A 24,584-nucleotide genomic window follows, 5' to 3' on the forward strand; every position below is an offset into this window, starting at 1 on the left:
ATTGTATATTTTTATAATTTGTATTTACATCATATTTTTTTCAAAGCAGAAACTGACTCTAGCAAAGCTAACTTGGACACCCAAAAGGAATGACCTTTGCAGGTGTGCCAGCTTTTACATTCTCAAAAAAGGCACTTCAGCACCACATTTGCGATCTATTTACTGAAATACAGCAAAAACTCCGTAAATTTAAAGCAAGGCTCAAAACTAATTTCCTGTAAATAAATAATTAAATGTGTGTAATTAGAATAGTCTGGGACAAATTTCGTCATTTTATATGTGAACTTTGTCATATATAGCTTATTTCTCAAAATTATGTTGGAAATGATCACTTCTTACTTAACTTAGTAACTTTTTTAACTTAGCAACTTTAACTTTTTTAACTTTTAACTTTTCCTGCATAGGAAAGAGCATGTCATCAAGTCTTTATCTTGGTTGATTTTGAAGACCATACCAGACAACTTAGTAATATAACGCACACTCAAATTTTGCTACAGTAAAGTGAAAAGGGATAAGCAGCCTAAATATTGTTTCCACACTCATCCAACACTCAGCAGCCATTCAGTGCAGCAGCATTAACTGGTGTAGAAATAAGTGGTGGTGTTTTTTCTGCCTGTTTTTCTTCTTCTTGCCAAAAATTACAAGCTTATTTGACCAGCTGGATGAGAGAGGTAAAACCAAATGAAGTCAGGGAGTGGAAAAGCTGTAGTGCCTCAACTGCTGGATTCTGCTTGCGAGGTGTCCTGGTCATCTAAGAACATGATAAAAGTCAGATTAGATAAGGTTCATTTAACATTTGTGATGTCTACTAGGCTTTTGTCTGCCTCATCCCATTAATACAATACCAGACAAAGTAGAAAATCAGTGGAAAGTTTTTTAAATAGGAACTAAAGGTAGTTTTAATAGTAGAAGCAAAAGCAAAGCAATTGTTAAGCTGAAGTTACCCTGGCAAAAAAGAAATATGTCCTTTTGAGGAAAATTCCAAGAGCCATTCCCTAAATGTGATTTTTCTGTATTATTTATCTCTTTTCCGTGTAATTTTCCCTTTTAACCACTTTTGCTATTGCTTCAAGATGAAATCCTAGTTGACTAAGCAAAATACTTCTGCAAAACCTCTACAAGAATTTACTTTAAAATACCTTATTTTTTCCTTGGTGACCCATAGCAATTGTGGCAAACAACCCAATTAGGCTAGATATTTTTCTCTTATTTTCCGTATTAGCTGAGACACAAAGAAGATAACAAATAAGCTTCTTAGTGTCATACTTACAGAGCGATTTAGGTATGGTCTTATGTTTCTCTGCCTATATTTCTACAGAATGAGAACATCTCAGTAGGGTCAATATGCCCTAAGTCACATTTTAAATAAAGATGATTTCTTGATTCATGTAATTACAGAAAAAAGGCATTCATATAATAGCTATTTCCAGAAGTGTCACTTGTGGATAGTGCAGGAATATACTTGAGTTACCAGAGAAAATCCTGTTTATGATGCTTGTGGAGTTGCAGAATAAGAAACTAAGCTTGAGGAAGCCTGATACACAAACAAACATCACTTCTTTTCATGTTTCAGTTTGACTTTGTTGAGCTCCTTGATGGAAGGCGTCTACTGACACAGGAAGCGAGGAGCTTGGAAGGACCTCAGCGGCAACACAGAGCTTTTGTGCCCTTGTCCAGCCACGAGACAGGATTTATCCAGTATTTAGATTCAGGAATATGGCATTTAGCCTTCTACAATGATGGCAAGGAATCGGAAGTGGTTTCTTTTCTTACTACTGCTATTGGTAAGGATTTCCTCTATTATTTCTAAGCTCCTAAATAGGCCTCGAGGCCAGTTATTAATGCACATACTCAAATTGCATGATGGCTTTGTGTGGTTTCAGAGAATGCTTTAAGGGAATGGTATTTAGCAACAAGCTGAATACTCTTAGGCCCTAAATGTTGTGTAAGTATTAGGCCTCTTAAGTAACTATAACCATAATGAGATTCTGCCCAGTGCCAAAAATGGATTGCAAGCTGGAAAATCCCTTTATTTTCTTACTTTGATCTTCCTTTTACTTAGTTAGTTTTTTGTTTGTTTTGTTTGTTTAATTTTTTTGTTTGTTGCATTGGATTTTTTCTCTTTCTGGAGCAGAGGTGTAGGAACAGACAGCAACTCTATGCCAAAGTTTTGTGACAGACAGTCCTGCCATTGACCACCATCAAAACTACTCAAGCTGGAGTTCAGGCAGAATACTGGGGTTAAAACTCCAATAAAGAGCACTGCAAGGCTTGGTAGTAGCAACCACAATAACAGGAATCTCTGCTTCTCCTTGTTAACAGAATGAAGCTGAGATTGGTTAAAAGAGCAAATTAACTAAAGGGATCTCAACTTCTCTGGCAGTAAAATGCCCTGCCAGTTCAGTGCACAAGCATGGATTTGTTGCCATCCAAGGAGGAAAGGATACTGCCAGTGGGTGCCTGTCAGCACACTGAGTATTCTTCTTCCGCCCTTTAAATATCCTAATCTGTTTGTGATTTCATAATGCTTAATTTTGAATTTGATTGACCTGTTGAAATTGTTCACATACATTAATTCATTTGGTTGTAGTTTAAAGATTACTCCATAAAACTTGCACTTAGGTTTCTCCTAGACACACTGATTGTTTAATGGACTTTTTTTCTTTGTAGAAAAAAGCAAACTCATTCCAAGGCTGCCATTAATCCCTCTCCCAAAAGAGGCATTGGTGTTGAGTCTCAGCTGTCTGCAGTAGTTACATAACAGCTATGGGCTGTAATTTGTCTTTGCAGGTTAATTAAAAGTTTAGGTCTTATTAAAGCAAAGTCATTAAGATTCTGATACTCCATTTTAGCACCAAAGTTTATCTAATGCAGAAGTGGAAACTGCTATAATACTCTCTGTTGAATTTAAAACCTAGAAATGCAGTGATCAGTCCTGTTCACTGTTGGGCAACACAGAAATAGTCGTATGGTAGCTTATGAAGTCTTCCTCTATAGAACACGGTTTACTTTTATTTAGTTTGCTTCAGCAATTTTATTTTTCACTTACACCAACCACCAAATTTTCAGGTATTCTGAAGGCAACTTTTTTAGCTTGTCTAAGAATTTCTTCAGTTCAAAATCTCCCATCACAGGAAAAAATCAGTGAGGTTCTCACAGCACAAAACAATTTTAAAGCACAGTCACTACTTATTCTTGCTTTCAAAGTGATGCTTATTTGTTCTAGCCAGACTTTTCTCTTGGCCTTATTGTACTAACATAGCGGGAAAAAAAGAAATAAAAAAGATTAAAAACATTCTTAATTTGCCTTTGAACAGCAAGGATGTGGGTCAGAAGCATGTCAGAGTGTCTTTAAGGCAGTGCTGGGTTTTTTTGTTTATGCTCTGCCGTACCTTCATGACCATATGATGAGCAGAACAGTCTGTGATATAGAGTCCATTATGTAGTCTATATATTCCCTGCTGCCCTTGAATCATTCTGCATTTGGTGGGAATTACTTTACCCACTGGCAGATGTATATCAACACAAAGCTATAGTGTAGAAAAAACTATAGGTACAAGCTATGCATTGTGAAACTTAAGTCAAAATTTTAGGTAGGAAGATGTGGCTTCTTGGCTAGAATTCGTCCAGAAAAGTGCATTATTTGTGTGTGATTAAAAAAAAAATAGCCTTACCTGGCTGGTACCTTTCTTCTAAGTCTATTTACTAACGGCTTGTTTTAACAAAAAATCTAGTCAAATGTTTTGTGTAAATACGCTGTAATGCTTCAGAACCTTTCTAGTGTATTCATGAGGTCTGGCAAAACACGATTGCTAAATTGTAAGTATATAAATAATGTGGTACTTTAGTGTTATAATTTCTTTTTTTCCTGCCAGAGTAAAGAGGATAAAGCAACCTGACAGTACTTATGAACCAGTGTGTAAAGTTTCAACACCAAACAAATAAATCACATGTGATGCAGCCTTAGATCTATCTGTGTGGGGTGAGGAACCTTCAGAGGAGTTGTGTTAACTGTCAGAGGCAAGCTGCCATTTAATTTGATTTCTGCAGCAAGAGCACCTAGAAAAATCTCCCTTTATTATTGCACTGACATATGGCTTAAAGTTTGTGTTTGGTGGTCTGAGAAGAGGACCAGCAGCCTGAAACTCCTGAATTCTGATTGATGTGCTAATTCTGCCCCAGCCTAGGCTCATGCTTCAGCTGCTCACCATGTAAAACTGAGGAGGCTGAAATTTCTCCAGAGATGCTGTGAGGGTGATAGAACTGCTGGGAAAATGCATGAAGCATTAATTAATAATCACAGGTAATAGTAGAAAGCACCAAATTGATAATAATGATCATAAGGATAAGCTCATAAAGCCAAACTGTGCAGTCATTCCTTCAGGCAAACATCCCCTTCATGAGGACTTGCCTAAATAAATAACCATAGCTTTTATGTCAGCTGCAAACATGTTGTATGGAAAGGATGCTGATTTTTTAGGTCTGTCTACTGTGTTGCAACAGACTTTTCAGAGCCAGTAAAATCATGGCAGGCTCTGTATGACAGTGTCAACTGCAATTACTGTGCACTCCTTTTCTGGAATGATTTAGTCTCCATTATTCTAGAAAAACTGGAGAAAAACTGGGACAAAAAGCATCTGTATTCCCAGTTTGATAGTGCATGGTTAATTTCAGAAATTGTGAGGCTGTCCATCATACAGCTTTGGAATCCAATATAGCTATAAGTAAATTCACTCAGGACATTAGCATGGATTCTGAGGGCAGGAGATGGCAACTTAGCCTGTTTTCTAAAAGGATGTGGAATTGTCATCACTAAAGAGTTAGGAGGTGTCAAAATGTCTGCTTGTTACATGCCATTAAGTGTAAACCTGGGGAGAATACAGCCTCGTAATCCCTGTCAGAGCTTATACTTTTGCATTATGCAGGCAATTCAGGTGGAGGGAAAAAAAGATTATTCTGGGAAAGTTTTCAGCTTTTAATAGCATTTTATATCCCATTCTTCTGAATTACAATGCAAGAAATTATGAAGGAATGGACAATCAAGGTCTCTCAATAATAAATTAACCTTTTTGTAAATGACATTGGTGGCACTCTCTGAAATGTCTAATAGAAACTTTTCTTTGAGAAGCGCCTTGTGGATTCACGTCTGCCTGATAGTGGTAATTTATTCAGAGCAATCTAGTTTAAGTGGAGCAAAATAGTAGGCTGAGGAACCAGCTGGAATCAGCACATCTGAGACAGAGATTTTGGCCAAAAAACTGCTCAGTAGAAGCAAGAAACATCTGAGAGCCTGAAAGCAGCATCTATGGAGTCAGAGAGAAAGTGTCTTCCAGCAGGTGTTACTGCTGAGCTCAGGCAAGGTTGGCTGTGCAGGGCCACTGACAAATGCAAAGGAAAAGCAAAATCTGCTTCTATGAGAGGAGAGCATCGCTGTTGACTAGCATGTCACCCAGCAAGCAACAGGAAACACATGTAGGAGACACCCTTGACAGGATGCAAGCGTTTATTTCACTTCTATCTTCTGCAAGAGACAATGCTTAAGTTTAAGTAAAGGATTGATCCTCCTGCCCTTTCTACTATCCATAAAAAAACCTACTGTAAGTAGTTTCCTCCATCAAAGTGCAAGATGAGTTCTGTTGTTATTTTAAGGGGCTGCCAGCACATACAGTACTTGGCAATATATATCAAAAGGCAAGTGACCTTTCTGCAATAGCCGAAAATGTAACCCACCCCCATGCAGTCCCTAGGACAGCAGTTCAAACACAAGGATACCAGCAGAGGAACACTTCACAGTAGGACTGAGCTTAGAGAGGATAAATTACAGGGCACACAGACAAGCATGGGACTGGGAACCCTCCTTGTGTGAGAGGTGACAAGGATGACTCTTCCTTAGCTCTGTGTGAAAATGCCTTTGTGTTTAGCTTGTTATTAGCACAGAAAAAAGGAAAACCCTGAGTAGCTCAGATTTGTTTCCCTTACTTTTGCTGTGTATGTGTAGGCTGACAAACTCTAGCAACTTCCACTTTGGAGAAGATGCAGAAGTGTGATCCACTTAGAGTGTCAAAGCCATTCACATAATTTACATTTGCTTTGCTAGTATCTGGAAAAGTCTAAATTGGTTTCATGTAAATCTTGAGTCAGGATACTCTGCAGAGTAACGTGGGGTGTGATCTGTTCTGGCTTGCACTTTTCTTTTAGATTCTTAATGCCTCAGTTACTCAACTTCAAAGTCCCCCGTGTGCTATGAGATCTTCAGGACTGAAGGAGGAAAAGTGGTTCTAATGTCCTACCTATCCTTTTCTGAACTTCTCCTTAGGCTAAAGAGACTGAAAGTTCAGCAAGTACTTTGCTGAATCAGAACTCTTTTAACTGTTAATGAGACTCCACCTGCTCCATGGAAATGCTCGTTTCTCCCCTGTTGCATGAATGTGGTCATCTTCACCCTTCCTCTGTTTCAGAAAGGGATTTTGGAACACTTCCACCTTGTGGTAACCCTCTACAGATAATTAATTAGTAACCTGTTCCTTCCTGCACTCACAACTCTTTTTTTGCTCTGCACAGAAAAAGAAATACAGCAGCATATGAGAACCATGCCAGGAAGGGAAATCACTTAATTTTTGATGGTTTTGATTTCTCTCCTGCAAAGTAACAGCAGAGCTGTGCATGCTCTGCCAATCATTTTTTGCCTTCAGCTCTGTTTGTCCCACTACAAGCCTTTGCTTGACAGACACTCTGTCAGATGGTCACTGCTTTTTTTTTTTTTGATTACTCTCTTGTTGCCTCCACTCCTTTTTTGATGCTTTGTTTCCTACTTGCAGCTCTTACCTGGTTTCTCTGAGTGTGCTGAAGCTCATAGGTCTTAGTCAGGTAGTATTTAGACAAGATACAGTCACTCAATTCAGCTAGAAAGCAAAAAGAGCCGTTATGAATCCCTGCCAGACTGTGTTAGAGTATTTTTTCCTTAGGTATTTGCTCTCATGAATGACGTTTGGTTGACAAGTCTGATTGATTGCAAACTTAACGCCTATCCACAGAGTAGGCTCAGGTTATGCTGCAGCACTACACCGCTAAACATCCATCTGGCCATGAAATGTAAAGTCCTCTGTGAGAAATGAATTAGTCCATGCAGAAGCATAGTAAGAAGTCAGAAGATTGCCCTCACCATCCTAGCCAAATCAGCCCAGTCTGATAGATGGAGTATCAAAAGAAGAGCCAAAAACATGGCCTCCCTCTGCCTGAGCTGTATGAGCTGCAAGAATTCCACTCTCCAAACAGATGTAGTGAGATCTCTGGTGAGATTTCACTTTTTCATCCAACCCATGTGTAAATCTGGTCTTTCCTCTTTATGGGATTTGATAAAAAGCAAACATGATCTGAGCCTGGATCTGGAAATGGAAGAAGGGCTGTGTGAAGGTGAAACTTTTCACATTACTTTGCAATCCCTATACCTAGAGGTTTTTTGTTTGCTGTTCTCAGTAAAACAATGATGATGTTTTTTGGTGGATAATGATACAGCCCTTAAAACTTTAGCACCTGGAAGTCAACAAAAGTTTTATCAGTGTCCCCATAATCTTTTCACATTTTTCCCCTAAACTGATGAACAGTCTCATTTCCCAGTGAAGTGAACGAAGGGAGTGATCATGTTCCAGTACTGGAGTTTATCTCCCTGTTTGCCTTTTCAGACAACTCCTAACAGATCAAGAATTCCTCCTGGTTCTTAATTCCCTTTCAGCTTCAAGCAGTAATGTTTGTACATGATCCCATGGCACACCACTCCCTAATTGTAACTGCAGCTTTCTGCCTGCTGCTCTTAGATATGCAGCACTTCCAAGAAACATGAAGTCAGATCGGCTGTTTCAAGTCTAGATATTATTTGTGATGACCTTTTTTCTCTCTGCAAGACTCTGAAACTATTCTTACATAATAACCCTGCTTCCCAAGCCATAATGGCAGGCAAAATTAGTATTTCAGGATTTTCCTATTGAAGATGTATGGCATCTCTAATAAAGAGGAAATTAGGGACACATCTCAAAGATAATTAAATAATAACAAGCCTGTAAAGGTCAGATGCTTGGCTGTGAAACCTTCCCAGCTGCTCTTTCTGTATTGATGCTCTGTTAGTAAAAGCTAGTAGTGGAAAATTACAATGTGTAAAACTAACTTAGTTTTAAAGCAGAAATATAATAATTTATTTAATGTTAGATTTGAAGTTCGTATTTTTTTATTTTGATTTCTGTATGTCCACTCCTCTTTCAATAGATCTTATGATTACAAGTGATTATTTTGGTGGAAAAAACAGACAAGCAGACAGATATTTTCATTCTTATTCTTCTACAAAACAGATGAAGCCATGCTTGTAAACACTGCTTGGATGCCAGTATGTATTCATCTCAGTAGAATTTAGGCATCTGAATGTCTTTAATGTTCCAGATTTTGTCTGGTTTTGATCATACTTTAAAGTGGTAGAAAAATGAAGGTAGGTTTGTCTTTTTGAAAAGCATTGCCTACATCTGTACTTACATGGACTGGTAGCATTGAACTTGCATGTCTGTGTGCTGTTTGCAGGCAGGCACATTCTCTTGATCTGACAGAGCTTGTACAAAAGGTTTATTGATTGGGGTAATTACTTTGGTTTTAGGGTCAAGAAAAGGTTTATTTAATACTGAAGTTAAAGCCTTTTTCTTCCTTTCTGTTATTTCTCTCCCTGTGTTTTTCTGTTCACTTTTTTTTCCAGAACAGCAGAATTCTGCCTTAATAACATGGCATATAATGCTGTGTGAGAGGTTCTGGAGAAATGTGTAAAATGGTGCATATGGTTTTTGTTTTTACACTTTTGTATATAGCTCTTTCCACACAGCCCAGACTGTGGGCTAATGTAAGCACAGCTTGTTTTATTCCTGTGTCATATTACTGAGCTGCTAGAACAGCTCTGTGCACACTTTTCTTTCCATGAATGCTCCCCTGCTAAAGCACAGAAATAAGGTTGGGGGAGTTACTTGTCTGCTTTGGCAAACAAAAGAACTCTTTCTGTACTAGAACAACAGAGTTTTTAAAGCCTTAATTTTCCAAAGGCTGTATTAGAGTGTACATACTTCCATGCAAGACTACAAAAGAGAATAGAAGCCAAAAAGATCAGCACCTCAAGAGTCACTGGACCAATCTTTCCTTTTGCACAGGGGCCGAGTGCGGTGAGAAGGACATAGTCTGTACAGTAACTCCTGACACATGTTGACTTTTTCAATTATAACAGCTGCTCTGTGTATTAGATGTGTGACTGTTTTCTTTTTCTAAGTGCTACAACAGTCACAGAAAAAATGTCATAAGTTATATTAAACTGATTTCTAGACAGCTTGCTGGAGGCCCTAAGAAGGAACATGATTTGACCAAGTTCGTGCAGCAAGTTTGCTAGAGACAGGGACAGAGCTGTAAGTTCTGCTTTTTCTCTGGCCCTGATTGAAGACCACCAAGAGTTCAATGCAGTTGCCTGAGCACAGGCATCTATCAGCACCTGAGATGGCCCAGGCAACTGAGGGCATCTCTGCAGGGGCGCAGGTCTGACATAAAACTTAGAGAAGATTCAGGCCCTTCTATAGCAGTGGCTGCAGACCAAGCATCATACTTAAGAGCATGTCTCTAGCACCTGGCATTTACCCAACTGAACCTCAGATATCAGTCATTACAGCCAATACAACCTTAGTTATGAGGCTGGATATATTACCTGAAGAGTTTGTATAAAATGAAATTTAATCTTTAATGCAACCAAACTTACAACACTGCCAAGGTTTCACGACATTTGTTTGACTGAGTGAGATCATGTTTGAGGTCCTCTGTATGTATGTATATGCAAGAATGGTTTGCTTTTTTATCCCTGGAATACACCAACTTAAAACATCATTTAAAATGAAACTCAAGGCCTGCTTTAGCCTTGCCTTGAGCTATGAAAGCAGAAATTGTAATGTACTGAACGTAAAGTAACTTCCCTCTTGCTAGTGAGCTCAAGAAGTTGAGCCCTGAAGGCTGAATAATTGTTGTTTCCTGTATTAGTTTGTAACAATTTATGAGAGTAGGAAGGAAGAAAAAAAAATATTCTTTGCAATCCCTTGGGCAGATTGCAGATATGAGAGTTTCATTTACTGGACCCAAATTCAGGTCTAAAAATATGCCAGCTACAAAGGAAATCTAAGAAGAAAATAACTGTTTACAGGATATCTTTCTAGATGTTCAGTGCCTTGTCATAGGTATATCACAAATATGGATTGAACTGGTGTGGCATTACCTTGAATATTGTATACAGTTTTGGGCCCTGCAATGTAAGAAAGACATTAAGCCATTAGAGAGTGTCCAGAGGAGGGCAGTGAAGATGGTGAAAGGCCTTGAGGGGAAGCCATGTGAGGAGCGGCTGAGGGCACTTGGTCTGTTCAGCCTGGAGAAGAGGAGGTTGAGAGGAGACCTCATTGCAGTTACAACTTCCTCATGAGGGGAAGAGGATGGGCAAGCACCACTCTGTGGTGACCGGTGACAGGACCTGAGGAAATGGCTTAAAGCTGTGTCAGCAGAGGTTTAGGCTGGGAATTAGAAAAAGGTTCCTCACCCAGAAGGTGTTGGGCACTGGAACAGGTTCCCCAGGGAAATGGTCACAGCACCAAGCCTGGGAGAGCTTAGGAAGCATTTGGACAATAATCTTGGACACGTGGTGTGATTCTTGGTGTTGTCCTGTGCAGGGCCAGGAGTAGGACCTGATGATCCTTTTAGATGCTTTCCAGCTCAGCATATTCTGTGATTCTCTCATTCTGTGATTCTGTGAAGTCTTACTGGGCTTAAAAGCTGCACTGTAGAAATAAAAAGGAGGCAGCTTCAGTCTAACAGTTACTCTTTGTTTACAATCATTCACTGGTTTGGTTTTTTCCTAACCTGTGATCACATTTCAAGTGATATAGAACAGAGGTTTTTTTCAGATAATCAATATACGATTCCTTAAGAACTGCACTTCAAGACCCTTTCATGCTTTTAGCATTGCTCACATTGTAAGGGAAGAGAATAGTGTTCCCTGTATAACCCAGTGAACATCAGAAATACATTAGCAGGATTTTCTAGAAGTTGGTGAAGTCAAAAGAGATTTTAACATTAAGTTAAATGGTCATATACCTAGGCCAGTGCCCAGGTGCTTTTGAAATTCCATTACACCTTATGCTTTCAACCATATGAGAAGTTCAGATTATAAGTCATTCTGCACTGGAAAGATTTCTTCTTAATAAGGAAGCCATAAGAGAAAGGAATGAGTCAGTGAGGTAAAGATAAAGCTCTCTCTAAAAGGGCAACCCAAATTCAGACCAAGTGTAGCAAAGGCCTCTGAAATGATTGGGTTTGTCTCTTCTTTATTTACTCCCCAAACTATTCCCACTTGATCTCTCTTTCTATAGAGCAGAAGTTCGTAAATAGGGCACAAAAAAGCTGATTTTGTAGTATTTCCAGCTGGGCCTGGAGTCAAATGTGCTTGAAATAGTGTGAGAAAGTCTAATGTGATTGTGGTGAGAGCCATTTGAGTACGTGAACAGACATTTCAAGCCAGGCCTAAAAGCAGAAGTGCAGACAGCTCAAGGGAAACTGCACTTACATGATGTACTGTCAAATTTGGCAAAATCAGCAGCTCTTGATTTCAGTAAGCAAACCAACTGCCCCTGGGCCCCAAACTTTTTGTGCTTCTCCATCACCGTGTAAAATGGTCCAGCTTTTAGACTCTCTGCTGGCTAGGGCAGGTGTTTGTTGTCAGTACACTAATGGAAATAATGGGTGTACTTTCAGTTGCAAATTGATTTTTTTAAAAAAATTCTTACAGAAAAAGAGGAGAGGGAATACCATGGTGTTGGATATTGTGATTACTGTCCTTCTCTCTGACTTTCCAGATTCAGTAGTGATGTCAGGAGTTGTTTAACGGACTGCCTGCTGGTTGCCCTTTTCCAGTTTTAGCACCCTTATACCTGTGAAGATTAGAGTTCCACTGGGATATGAGGGCAAAACAGGGTTATATGCATGGGTCTTTATTAAAACAGACCTCCCAGCCTCAGGAAAAAGAAAACAAAATCAAAATCTGGGCAACATCAAGTGGCATTAGCAGTATCAGCATCACACTAGGTGCCCTACAGAAGAGGAAACTATGAAAGAGCACTCAAAAATAATGACTGAGTTTCCATGATGCTTTCAAGACTTTCACATCCCAGGCTGCCAGGTGTGGATTACTTGAGCTAGAAGTATAAAAGCTATATAAAACACAAATGAAGCAGAAAAATTGAAATCTCAGCAGGTGATGATGTACTATAAGAAGAAATCAGTCCTTTAAAGCCTCATCTGGGGAAGAAGGAGGAGGAGCAAGAGAATACCAGACCCAGCATTCCCACATTTCCTTTGTTCCCAGGGCATTTTCTTTCCTTTTTTTTTTTTGGCTCATAATGTCAAATCTGACGTTTCAAGACATCTGAAAGCTGTTTTATCCCCTCTCACCTCCATGTCTGCCTTGGCATTGTTATCACAATTACAAGGGCAGGTGACAGTTCTCTAGACTTGAAATCCAACCTCTCCTGCAGTGAAATTCAATTGAGTAGCATCATTTCTTTGAAAAATAAACAAGACTGCAAGCTCTGCAACTGGGAAGTAAATTAAATGTGCTCACAGAGCTTCAGAATCTTCTTTGCTTTTAATGTTATACTGCCTGACTTCCTATTAAAATTATTGCTAACGTAGTCAGGGCAGTGACAGGGAGCATTTTTGTGAAAGAGAGATGTTATTGCAATGAGATTGTAGGTGGCAGTTTTATCCTGGACAAGCAGATCTGGGAAAAAGAATATGTGCCTTGCTAATGTTGTTCTAGCACAGTAGCAAAGGAGAAGGTGAAATAATGTTTTGCCCCTTCACTCTCCCATGCAATGCAATTCATACTACAGTGAGAAGCATGTTGTGCACCCCTCATGGCCCTTTTGCATTGATGTGGCTGACACAGAGGATTTCAAGGTTAGATATGAGCCATGGAGTGTACCTACTTGCTGCCCTGCTCCATGTGCCCTCTCTCCCTCTCCCTCCCTCCCTCCCTCCTTCCCTCCCTCCCTCCCTCCCTCCCAGGAAATCCTTTTCTTTAGCCACGGGAACATGACTAGACAGAAAATAGGTCGGTGGACAATTAGGAAGAATTTATTTCTGTGTTACAATAAATATATGCATTTATTTGATACAGAAGACAATTCTCCTCTAATAATTTGGTTTACCTCCTATTTTAATTTACTTGCTATTTTTAATTTAATGCATCTGTATATAGAGAGAATCAATGTTTGTAAGAAAAGGGTAAAACCTTCTGTCGCACCAGTCATTATGTATGCAGTATCTCCCTGGGTTTGTGGATTAGTAGATGTGGTAATTTATTTTAGGTTGAGCAGCTCCATATATCTTCCCACCAGCAATGAGCAAAAGATTTTGAGGCCGTATCTTGTGTAGAGGTGGAATAGACTACTAGTTGAAGAGGCCAGACAAGATACTTAAAAAACCCTTCTCTTTTCTTTGCATCTCACTTCTAATATAGAATATTCTCATTGGTACAAAATTTTTATTCTTTGAACCTTCATTCCAGAAACTGAGATTAGCATTGATTCACTAAGGTCTAATTGTCTTGCTGTGTTATTCCTACGTGTTTCTGACACCAAACACTGTCAGTTCCAGAACAACTCTTTGAGGTTATGGAATGAAACAGTTCCATTTGAATTCATACAGTTACACCCCACTGAATGGCATTTAATAGTTCTTAGAAAGCAGTCCTGGTGCTTATTAACTCCCAAAAAGCTACTGCCTTCAGTTGCCAGCTACATAACTATTTTTTCTTTGCCAATAGATAGTTGCCTCTAAATGCCTAGGGAATGATGATGCTTGGTGGCAAGTGTAGGCTATAAAATATTTATCTTTAACACACAATTGTGTTACTGAAGCCTCTAATAGGATTTGGTGTCAGGCAAACATCTGCCTTGGCCTCTGGCCCAAAGATAGAGAAACAAGCTATTAAGTTGAATGTTGCATAGTAAATAAATAAGGCAGAAATGCAGTTAAGTAGCTATACCGCTGACCAGCAAACATGGTGAGTATATAAAAAAGAAGTCCATCAAGAGTCTAGCAATTTGTCTACCTCCTTAATATGTTTATTGTGTTGCATCTGGATAAAGGTAATTCATGTCGGTAATTGTAAGCCAGGCTGACAGATCTTTATGGAGTTCACCACAGTAGAATTGGCTTTCATGAGGCTTTTTGTCAGCAGCAAAGTGGTCCCCTGAGCAGACCATTAGCCTGGGAGCTTTGTTGCTGTCACATGAGTCAGTTTATAATATGAAGCAAACAGTGTATTTGTCCATGCCTCAGATTAGCAGCCTAAAAAATAATGGGAATGGTAACAATTAGCAATTTTGTATTGAACTCTGTAATATCCTTAAATGAAAGATAGTGTAGTGTGAAGTCGTACTGTGGCTATGGACAGAATCATGCCAGTTTCTGGCTTCTCTCACCCCTTCTGTAAGGAGTGACTACAGTGAGAAAACTGGCAATGATATAAAGGTTTCAGACAAGTTTCCCTCAGGATCTACCACCTGTGAGTGTACTTGTACTGAAAAACATCCCCTGAGATAAATGGCAAAAATCCCAAAGTATCCTCAGCAGCTATAAGTCAATGTGGTGCATGAAATAAAGTTGGTTTTCTCCAACCCATGGTATGTTTCTTTCTCTGCCTTGATAATGAAATCTCATGAGCAGAAAGGAACTTAAAGAGTACTTAAGAAGAAGAGTTTTGCCCTAGACTTTCATGCTTAATGAATGTTTTCTATCTCTCATTTTTATGAATCTAGAAGCAGTTTTTGCACATCCTCCTTTTCCTGGGTGAGGTAGTCTGGCCTAGGATGGGGAGTACCTGCCTCATCAATCAGGGCATTTCTGTACCATTCTCCAAATGAGACAGTGTGGATCTGAAGACCAAGTGTCTCATGTCATTTAGACCTTCTTTAAGAGGAGATCTGGATGTTTACAAAATTTTTTGAGGATATAATGGAGGACCAGAAAGACAATCAGAGGGCTAGGGCACCTCTCCTGTGTTCAGCCTGGAGAAGAGAAGGCTCTGGGGAGATCTTAAAGCCCCTTCTAGTACCTAAAGGGGCTACAGGAGAGCTGGAGAGGGATTTTTGACACAGGCATGGAGTCAGAGGACAAGTGGGAATGGCTTTAAATTGACAATGGGCAGGTTTAGATTAGATAATAGAAAAAAATTCCTTACTGTGATGGTGTTGAGGCACTGGCACAGGTTGCCCAGAGAAGCTGTGGCTGACCTATTCCTGGAGGTGTTCCTAGCCAAGTTGGTTGGCTGGGGCTTTTTTGAGAAACCTGGTGTAGTAGAAGGTGTTTCTACCCCTGGCAGGAGAGATGGGACTAGATGATCTTTAAGGTCCCTTAAACTATTCTGTGATTCTGTGAAATGACTTGTTTTTTCCTGTTACTATTTGGATTGTGAGCTGGCAGAAAACTTAATTCCGTACACAAGCTTCTACATTCCTTATTAGACACCCCACTGCCTCACGTTTTGCAGGTCTGTCCTCAATATGAGTTGTTTGTTTTCAGGAGTTTTGCTTCTAAAGCCATTGGTGGTGTAAAGGTGGCATGGCAACTGTGTTTTCAGTGCTCTCTTTGGACATGATAACAAAGCCATGTGAAGGCATCATGCATCATCCATTGGCTGACCCTCTAGTTGTTTATCTCTGCCCTTACCAGCTGGTGTCCATCAGATCTCTTCAGAGATTTGGAAACCAAGAGAAAACTGTGGGAATCAGACTGAAAACACAGAACTTACATATATAGCTTTCTAGAAAAGAATTGTCTGTGGTCCCACAGTGAACTTTAACAATAAAATAGAACAAAACAAAACGTTGTTGTCTCAAAAGCAGTTCCCATGGCACTGTTCATAAAACACCATATGGAATTTTGTACATATTGGAGAATACCCTTAAAATCATGTGAACAGCTTACAAAATAAGCTGTATAAAGTAGACTAGAACTCAACCACAACTGCAATGACCTGGTTTTATTTATTTATTGATAGTTTATCATCTCAGTAGCAGTGTTGCCTGTGATCATACTCAAAAGGCAACCTGTTGCTTTGTGTCACTAATTTAGGGTCTCCCTAAATGTTGACGTTTAGTCTCTTCTATCATCTAAGCCCCACTTAATAATAATTTGGCTAAATCCTAGCTTCTGAAAATGTATCTGTTTGATTCTTCACTCTTTATAGGGTTTGCCATCATGACTCCCTAATTTCTGCTGCTGAGTCACTCACTTCTTCCTGTTTGGTTTGAAATGTAGGTGTTGGAGAAATGTGCATGGATGTTTGTATGCATTTACATGCCTTAAGGGCCAGAAAACTGACCCAGGTGCCCAAGTGGCACAGTCTGTAACCACTGAAATGAAATTCAGTCCTGGGATGAAAACAGAGGTTTTTATGAGAAGTCTTAAGTAAGCATGACTTGCTAATGCCTGCAATCTTCAAAGTAAAAAGAAATTCCAGCTTGTGATTGTGCCTAAGAAAATAAATAGGAGCATGCTCAGTCTTGCACACCACAACTCTCAGACTTGCTGTTTACAAGCGTCAGTCTCAACCTTGTTTGTGCTCGTTAGTTCTGAAGTTTCTCAGAAGAAAAGTGGGTTCATTTAACACTCCCTTTATGGAAATACTTTGGAGCTGTTTGGGAGCAGCTTTGAGACAATGCTGCGCTGCTTGAATCTTCATTGCTTTTCAGAATTGATTCTCAGTAGTGAAGAACTTTTGGGAGTGTGTGACCCTGAGTCACATCAGGCAAGTTTGTATCCTTAAGTGCTGAAAAACAGCAAGTGGCACAAGTCACAGGGAGAGAAGAGTTTCTTTTCACTTCATCTCGTCTCCATCAGGCAGGTTATTCGAGGGCAAAGAGAGGTAGTATAAAATGAGAACATGGTAGAAATGTTACTTTTGGCTATGTTAGAAAAACAAGGTTCAACAGAGAAATCACTGAATTAGGATGAAAGGATTTGGAGGATCTACTCATTAATAGTATAGGGTATTCAGGCCACAATTAAGAGTGACTGAGGTGCTTCAGTGAGGAAGGTACAATGGGTTTCCTCCACCTGTTTTTTAATTCCTTTTGAGTTAGCCACCATATGGTATTAAGCATTTTGGCCCCACTTGCAAATATTAAGGGAAATCAAATATTAAGGAGGTAGTGATAAATGAAGAGGTGTGTGTGCACATCACTGCCATTTTGCAAAGCAAAATACCAGCTCTGCAGATTAACCACAGAACAGACATGAATATTTTTTTGACCTGCATTAGTGTCAGTCACTGTCGATGGGATCTGACCAGTTATATGTGTCTTTGCTGAACTAGTTAGAGGAGGAAAGGATGCACCACCAGAGTAAAGATTATTAAATGGATTCACTCTGAGATTCAGGAAAGATTGATTACCTAAGCACATTGGTTACCTAATGCTCCTTTTCTGTGGTCACTCTGAACTTCTAAAGCTCTTTATACACATCCAGAATAGTGGACAGAATAACACAGTTTAACCGATTGTGGATATCTAACTGGTATACAGAGTATTGCCCTTTTTGTCCTAGGCATCACAAACACACCAGCTGAACCCCACTATAAATGTAAAATATTGTTTTCAGTAGCAAACATTACCATTTAGTTGAGCTGGTGCATTTTCACAATTTGGAACAGCTGCTGTGTCTGATGTTACACTGCTTTTTAGATGTTTTTTATAAGATGTGTCTGTGGCTTTTTATTATTTTGCATAAATATTATTTATTATCTTACATAAATATACCAAGAAAGCAATATGGTTATTTTACTTCCTTTCAAGGACTTCATTTAGTCCTTTAAACCAAAAGCTTAGGAAAAAAGCTTCTTTTAGTTTTCAGTTTTTAATATACTCAAGTTGTTGTTTTAACATTGGGAGTCTGTCCTGCATCAAGCCCTGACATAGGTATTCCCAGTGACTTCAAAGGTCATGTGTGTGTTATATCTACGCAGCGTTGCTGCAGCTCGCAGCCCCTGGCCCAGCATGGCAGTGTGATGATGAGGTGCCACGGGACAGCCACGTGCTGCACTGATGCTGAACAATGTGGCCCTTCTCCTCCTCCCAGTTTTCTGTCAGTAGAACAAAAAAAATCACTAGTTTTTTTCTCTGCTGCATTCTTTTTTTTTTTTTTTGCCATTTTTTGAGCTTAACCAGCTCATTGAAGGGTCTGACAAGTGCCAGAAGCAGCACAAGAAGATGGAGCTTAGAGTTGTTCCTAGGATGAGAGGATTAGAGGGAAAGGACTGACCCTTTCTGCAACAGGAGCAGTTAAATCTCCTTACCTGTCTCATTATTTTGTTTCACAGTACTCACACTCTGTATGTTCTTCATATGTGTAAGTATGTATATGTGCACAAATAACTTAATTTTCCTAAACTTCTACATCTATTTATTGAAAATAAGAAAATCTAAACATTGTAGAAAAAGCATGGAGGAAAAATGGCATAAAGTAAATTTGTTTTCAGCAGTGGCATTAAACCATCACAAAGTTCTGAAGATTGTATACACATGGGCTGATACTAACTTCATTTACCGAATAGGTTTGTGTTTATATTTGCTATGCAGTGAGAGATAGTATTTCTAAATATCAGTATAAATGCACAAGGCCTGAGTCATTATTTTTTTATTCTAGGAAGCATGGCAGCTCTTTGATTGGAATAAAGAGGGCAGCTCAAGCCTGAAGTGTTGACTACATGCTGTGACTGTATTTCTATACACCATCAAGTGAATATCTGCTTACCTATAGGGCTTAAGTGTTAGAAAACTGACAGCACTTCCTCATACCTTCCTTGCTGCATGGAGCTGTCTAATTATGAGATATCTGATGCCAGACCTTAAAATATAAATGCTTTAAACTGGTTTTATTATTTAAAATTGCTGTTGCCCTTTATGAATTATTAAATTACACCACGTCCTTTAAAATGTCCTTCAGAAACCTCTGCTCTTTGGAGGACACCCATCCAGAAGCAGGCTTCATTTATGATGAGAAACTAATCTGCACATCACTGCTACAGCTGGCTCTTTTCATTTGCACTGACTGAGAGTTTGCAAATATTTTTGCTACCAGGAGCCTTGTGAAGTAGTATCTGTGAGAGTGCAGTCATTATTCATAGGGCAAAGATTGAGATTTTCACTCTACACTGTAGTAGATGTACCACTGGTGCTGCTCCTGTAGAGCCAAATCCCGTTTTCATCTGATACGCATCTCCCTTGGAGAAAATACGAAATAGCAGTGTAGAATGAACCGTGGTATTACATCTTTCAAAGCCCCACTCACATTTACTCAGTCTTCACTCACAGTTTAGTCAAGAAAATAAGATTATTTTCATTCTCTTTTTGATGTGTTTACCAGCCTTGAAAGCTACGTTTTAGCCCCAGTATTCTGAACTGTCCTCAAAATAAAAGTGCTAGGCAACATTTTGCTTGCCTGTTAACTTTCCTTGAAAAATGAATAGCCGGTGTTTTTTCCAAAGTCAGGGAATTCAAGATGATAACTAGAAACAGGAGAAAGTGTGGAATAGTCCCACTCCTGGTCCACCAGGATCCAAAATTATCCCCAGAACTCTGAGCGGTTAAATATATAAAATAAATTGTATATTATATAATATATATTATATATAATATTGCAGAACAAATGAGAAGGAATTTGGTTAGAAATATTTCTTGAACAGGCAGACAAGATGACTCAAGGGCCTGTGTTCAGTAAATTCACTGGAGAGCATTTCTGTCATAGCTCAGCTCTGTTTGGTACAAATAAATGCCCCAAGGTCACTTAGCCAAGTCAACAAGATTGGACCAAAGGTACGTATTCTGTCATGAGAACAGTGTTTATCACTTCTGTCCAATAAATTTAAAGAGGGAAAATGGTTGTAAAAATACACAGGAAGAAAAGATATTTGGAAGTTTTCAGGTACTGAGTGAGAACAAAGCCTGGTGGGGATTGAGCAGCTCATATTTATTTAATCATAGTATTTGCTGTTGAACCATCCGTTGGTATAAATGGGTGAGCATTGTTTAGTGGGTTTCAGACTAATGCTTTCGGCTCCAAGTGCAGCCATTCCTTTGAAGTTTCAGCTGTCCTGCCATCCAGAGTCCTCCCAAACTCAGAGGTGTTTTGTTGCCCAAAGAAGCATCTGAATTCTCTTCTGTTTTTCAGAATCAGTGGATAACTGTCCCAGTAATTGCTATGGGAATGGAGACTGCGTGTCTGGGACTTGCCATTGCTTCCTTGGCTTCCTGGGCCCTGACTGTGGCAGAGGTAGGAATTTATACTTGATAAACTGTTTGCCTTTCTCCTTCCATTAATGTTTTTCTTGTGGAAATCACATGCGTGTCTGTGCCTTTTGCAAAGTGCTCCTCACCTACCTTGAGGATGCTGCAGTAGAATGGAAACAGGTTGGATCCATGAATTTGTTTGGTACAAATTTGTTTGCTACAACTTCACTCAGCAGCTGAGGGAGCTGAGAATGTTTAGCTTGAAGAAAAGGAGGCTCAGCAGAGACCTTGTCGCTCTCTACAGCTGAAAGGAGGATGTAGCCAGGTTGGAGTTGGCCTCTTCTCCCAAGTAATAAGGACAAGAGGAAATGTCCTCCAGTTGTTCCAGTGGAGGTTTAGATTGGATATTAGGAAAAAGTTTTTCACCAAGGGGTTTGTCAGGCACTGGAACAGGATGTTACAGGAAGTGATGAACTCACCATGTCTTGGAAGTGTTCACAATACATGTAGATGTGTTTCTTAGGGGCATGGTTTGATGGTGGGCTGACACTGTTGGGTTAAGAATTGGACTTGATGACCTTGGAGGGCTTTTCAAGCCTAAAGTGTTCTATGATTCTATACTATTCACAACTGCTGTGCCCTTAGCAACCCCTTAGGCTGCTTATGGATAGGCAAAATGTCACACTGGGAATTTTCTCTCTGGAAGTAACTTTTTAAGTGTGTCATCATTTGTTTAGCAGAGTGCTCTTATCATGGTGTGGAGGGAGACTATAACGATACTTTCTTTTAAGACACTAATTTTACAATAAAGTAAGTACTTTGCAAATTTGCCTGAGCCTGCCTGTGAGAAGTGGGGCAGGGCTGGAGTAGGGCTAGGAGCAGAGTAATGGTAGGAAGCACTGCATACTCTGGCCAAAAGTGAAAACACTGGGAGAAGGAAAAAGGGGCTTACCCCAGCAAACAATGTAATACATATCTCTGCTCAATGATAAGTATTTTTAATAAATGGATTTGGAAGGATTTTCTTTGACCTGAATTTTTTAGGTTATTTAAGCATTAAAAAAAACCAAACTGAAGTACATTTAGTAAGAACATATTTCAGACCAAGAAATCAAAACCTTGCTTGTGGTAATGCCAGAATACTGTGCATCAACCTTTTCAAGACCTTTTTTGGCTCAAACAGTCCAACAGACTAAGTACAGATTTATAAATTCAGGGAGGGAGGTAGTGTAAAATGTTAGTGCCCACACAAGGAGCTTTCCTAAAACAGAAGGTCAGACTTTCACCCCAGATCACTGCTGCTTTGGGAAGCAGGCTGGTTTCTTCCCAAGAGAGAGAGCTAAACTCTGTCCAACCCCAGTTCTCTCCCTCTCCAGCCAAGCTCGGGTCACATCCCTGCAGCCCAGCCAGGAGACAGAGATAAGGAGCCACACACCCTGGGGTAGGCGGGATGTCCCTGCTGAGGCAGTGTGGGCCGGGCTGAACCCTGCAGTGTTTCAGAGTTCACAGCCCCGTAAGATGGATGTGGCAATCTGCATCCCTGAGAGCTGTTATGTCAAACTTCTTGCTGACTCAGGTTACACTTGGTTTGCATTTCCTTATGCTTGGTTTGAATTTCCAAGCTCCTTTTCAAATCCTTAGAGCTGGAGACAAAAGGAGGCTTTTTTTCCATGTCCCACAGCATATTCTAACTCACATTTCCTATCTTTAGGTAGGGCAGAAGTTCAGGGCTTGTTCCCCGCAAGGCTCCCTTTAGAGTCTGCGGAGGAAAAGCTCCTTCACTTTGAGTCAAAATACTTAAACTTTTGTTCTGAACCCACTTTCAGAGGAGCTTACTCCCCTGGTGGGTTATATTCTGAGCTTTCTCAGTGGAGCCTTGTGAGTCTCCCCCATTTCAGTAGCAAACTTACTCTGCCTCATATCAACACTTTTTTTTCAACTCTATCTTTTCATTCTGAATCATCTCGGTTCAGATCACAGATTACTTTCTGTCTTTAGGAAGACAGATTAATACCTGGAGCATCAAATTAATATTTGTGTATGCATTTCCACACAGTGGGCTTGTTAAATGGATCATGTTGCCATGAGTATGAGATCCAAGGACTCTAGCATTGGCTTCCTGTTGGTTTAGAAGAGCATCTAAGATGCTGCTTTTGACCTACAAGTCTCTCAAAGGGCAGCATGTGTAAGGCTGCTACAGCATCCATCTGCAGCCATTTATGAGAGCCTGTATGGAGCAGTAATCCTTAAATAAGCAGCTCCCAGCCCACGTGAAGAATTCTAGGTCATGGATTTCCTGGCCATTCCTTTGTTCCAATTCAGCCTTGTAATTCACCATCCAAATGAAGGGAAACTCTGGAGCAGGAAGCCTTTCTAATTTTAGTAGTGGTTAATTATTAATATATTATTAACCAGTTACTTTAAACAAAGTAAATGAGGGCAAGTCACCAAAGATGTATTTCAGGGGTCTTTTGAAGGTCTTGGACATGGGAGATGGTGTTTTCAAGTTCTGTATAAAGTAAACAAACAAACAATCTTACTCTCTGATGCTACACTTTACAAGAAACAGGGTTGTTGCTATCATTGCCACACTACAGAATTACTATAATTTTGTCATCTTAGAGATTGTTTGTTGGAATCTGAATGATCAAATAATAATTATACATCTTTATTTATGGAAAAGAGTTGCACAAGTAACAGTGGAAAAAATTCAGAAACCTCTTGTCTTTATTCTTTGTTGTGTGCTACAGAAGAGTTCTTGTTCTTGACATTTGCAGCAGCATTTTCCAGGTTATGCTGAAGGTGTTCTCCACAGAAGGCTCTGTAGAGTGCCAGTCTCATTGCAGATGGCCAGTAATTTCTCTGATCTGGTACTGTCATCAACTGTCTTGTCAGAAAGCATGTAAGTCTTTCTCAGCAACCTCTCACTGGTTAAAGGCAATTATTCTTTCTTCTTGTGGAAAAGAACTGCAGACTATCCCCTGCCAGTGCCTTGGAAGAACAAGGTTCATTAATGAGCACTGAAATTTGAGACAAGGAGGCAGAAAATGTCATCAGCTTAGCTGAAAAGTGAAATTACAGAGCAAGTTTGCTGTGAACCATGTACTCAGCATAGTGTATCTTACACAATTTACATCACATATTGTATAGGTAGATACCTCATTGCAAATGATGCACTTGCAATGCACCACTGGAATGTGCTTCCTTTAAAGTGAACAGTGAACTGTAATTACTCCTTAGTAATTCAGTTGCCAAATTTCCTTCCTTTTCTAAACCTCTTTTATCTTGGTCAGGCAAATATAGTTCACTGCATATCAAACTGGCTTAAGTCAGAGCTGGCAATGCTGTATATTTTATTGAGGCTGCTGTAGTTCTGTAACACTCAAACTAACTTGACTATAAGGACACATGGAAACAACTTGGGATATGCATTGTGAGATTACCATATAAAAGATGGGAACTGAAGGAGAGAAGAGTTGCCCTTAACCACGTTGATACCTCTTCCCACACATAATCAGAATCAGGAACAAAGCAAAAAAGGAATATTGTATTCATCATGTGTATAATGCAGTTGAATTAAGCAGCAGTCTGTAATATTCTTTTGACATGTCCTGCATAAAATTTTTCATAAATTGCCTCTCCAAGGGGCAGATTAGAAGCCCAGCTGCTCCCACCTAAGGCTGATGTGCAACAGTGAACAAGAGAAGTCAGTGTTCAATATATATCCTCTCAGCTGAGTTTCAGCAAAATGAAATGGAGGACAGGGCTTAAGCAAGAAGTTTCAAGGGACAGTGAATTGGGAAAGACTATTCCTTCTGAGGGACTGAAATCATCATCTTTCTTGGAAAAATCAGAGCAGAGAACAAAAGGAGCATAAGGTGGCAGGTGTGGAGAAAGGAAAGGGGAAAAAGCATCATCTGAGAAGAACTGGAGAAAGCTTAGAGAGCAGTGATTACTAAAGCTGTGGTTATGGAGACTGGGGTCTGGTCCTTGATGCCCTCTTGAGCCTGCTCTGTATCCTTCAGTTCATCCCATCCCACTCTGCCTGGCATTTTCAAAGTTTAGCTCTGAAAACACTTAATCCTGGGATTCATCATGCCACAGCTTGAGCTTGTCATCTTCCTTTTCTTCCCTTTATCACAGGGAAGGAATCCTGTATCTGGTTGGCCTTAAGAGTCAGCTGACTTTACTAGAAAAGAGGACACTTAGGAATCCTACATGAATTGATACAAAGTTCAGAGGATA

General features: G+C 39.7%; 1 protein-coding gene across 4 annotated transcripts in view; it reads left to right on the forward strand.

Annotated features, from left to right (window-relative positions):
* The window catches only part of TENM4 (teneurin transmembrane protein 4), a 614,726-nt gene that overhangs the window by 433,217 nt on the left and 156,925 nt on the right, over positions 1-24,584 (forward strand). For all 4 annotated transcript variants that reach the window (XM_071556826.1, XM_071556796.1, XM_071556807.1 and 1 more), the window contains 2 exons: positions 1,574-1,784; positions 20,281-20,382. In XM_071556826.1, the coding sequence (XP_071412927.1) occupies positions 1,574-1,784; positions 20,281-20,382 (313 nt within the window). The remainder of the gene's footprint in view (positions 1-1,573; positions 1,785-20,280; positions 20,383-24,584) is intronic.

This window comes from Pithys albifrons, chromosome 1 (genome assembly GCF_047495875.1).
Source record: "Pithys albifrons albifrons isolate INPA30051 chromosome 1, PitAlb_v1, whole genome shotgun sequence".
Lineage (NCBI taxonomy): Eukaryota > Metazoa > Chordata > Aves > Passeriformes > Thamnophilidae > Pithys > Pithys albifrons.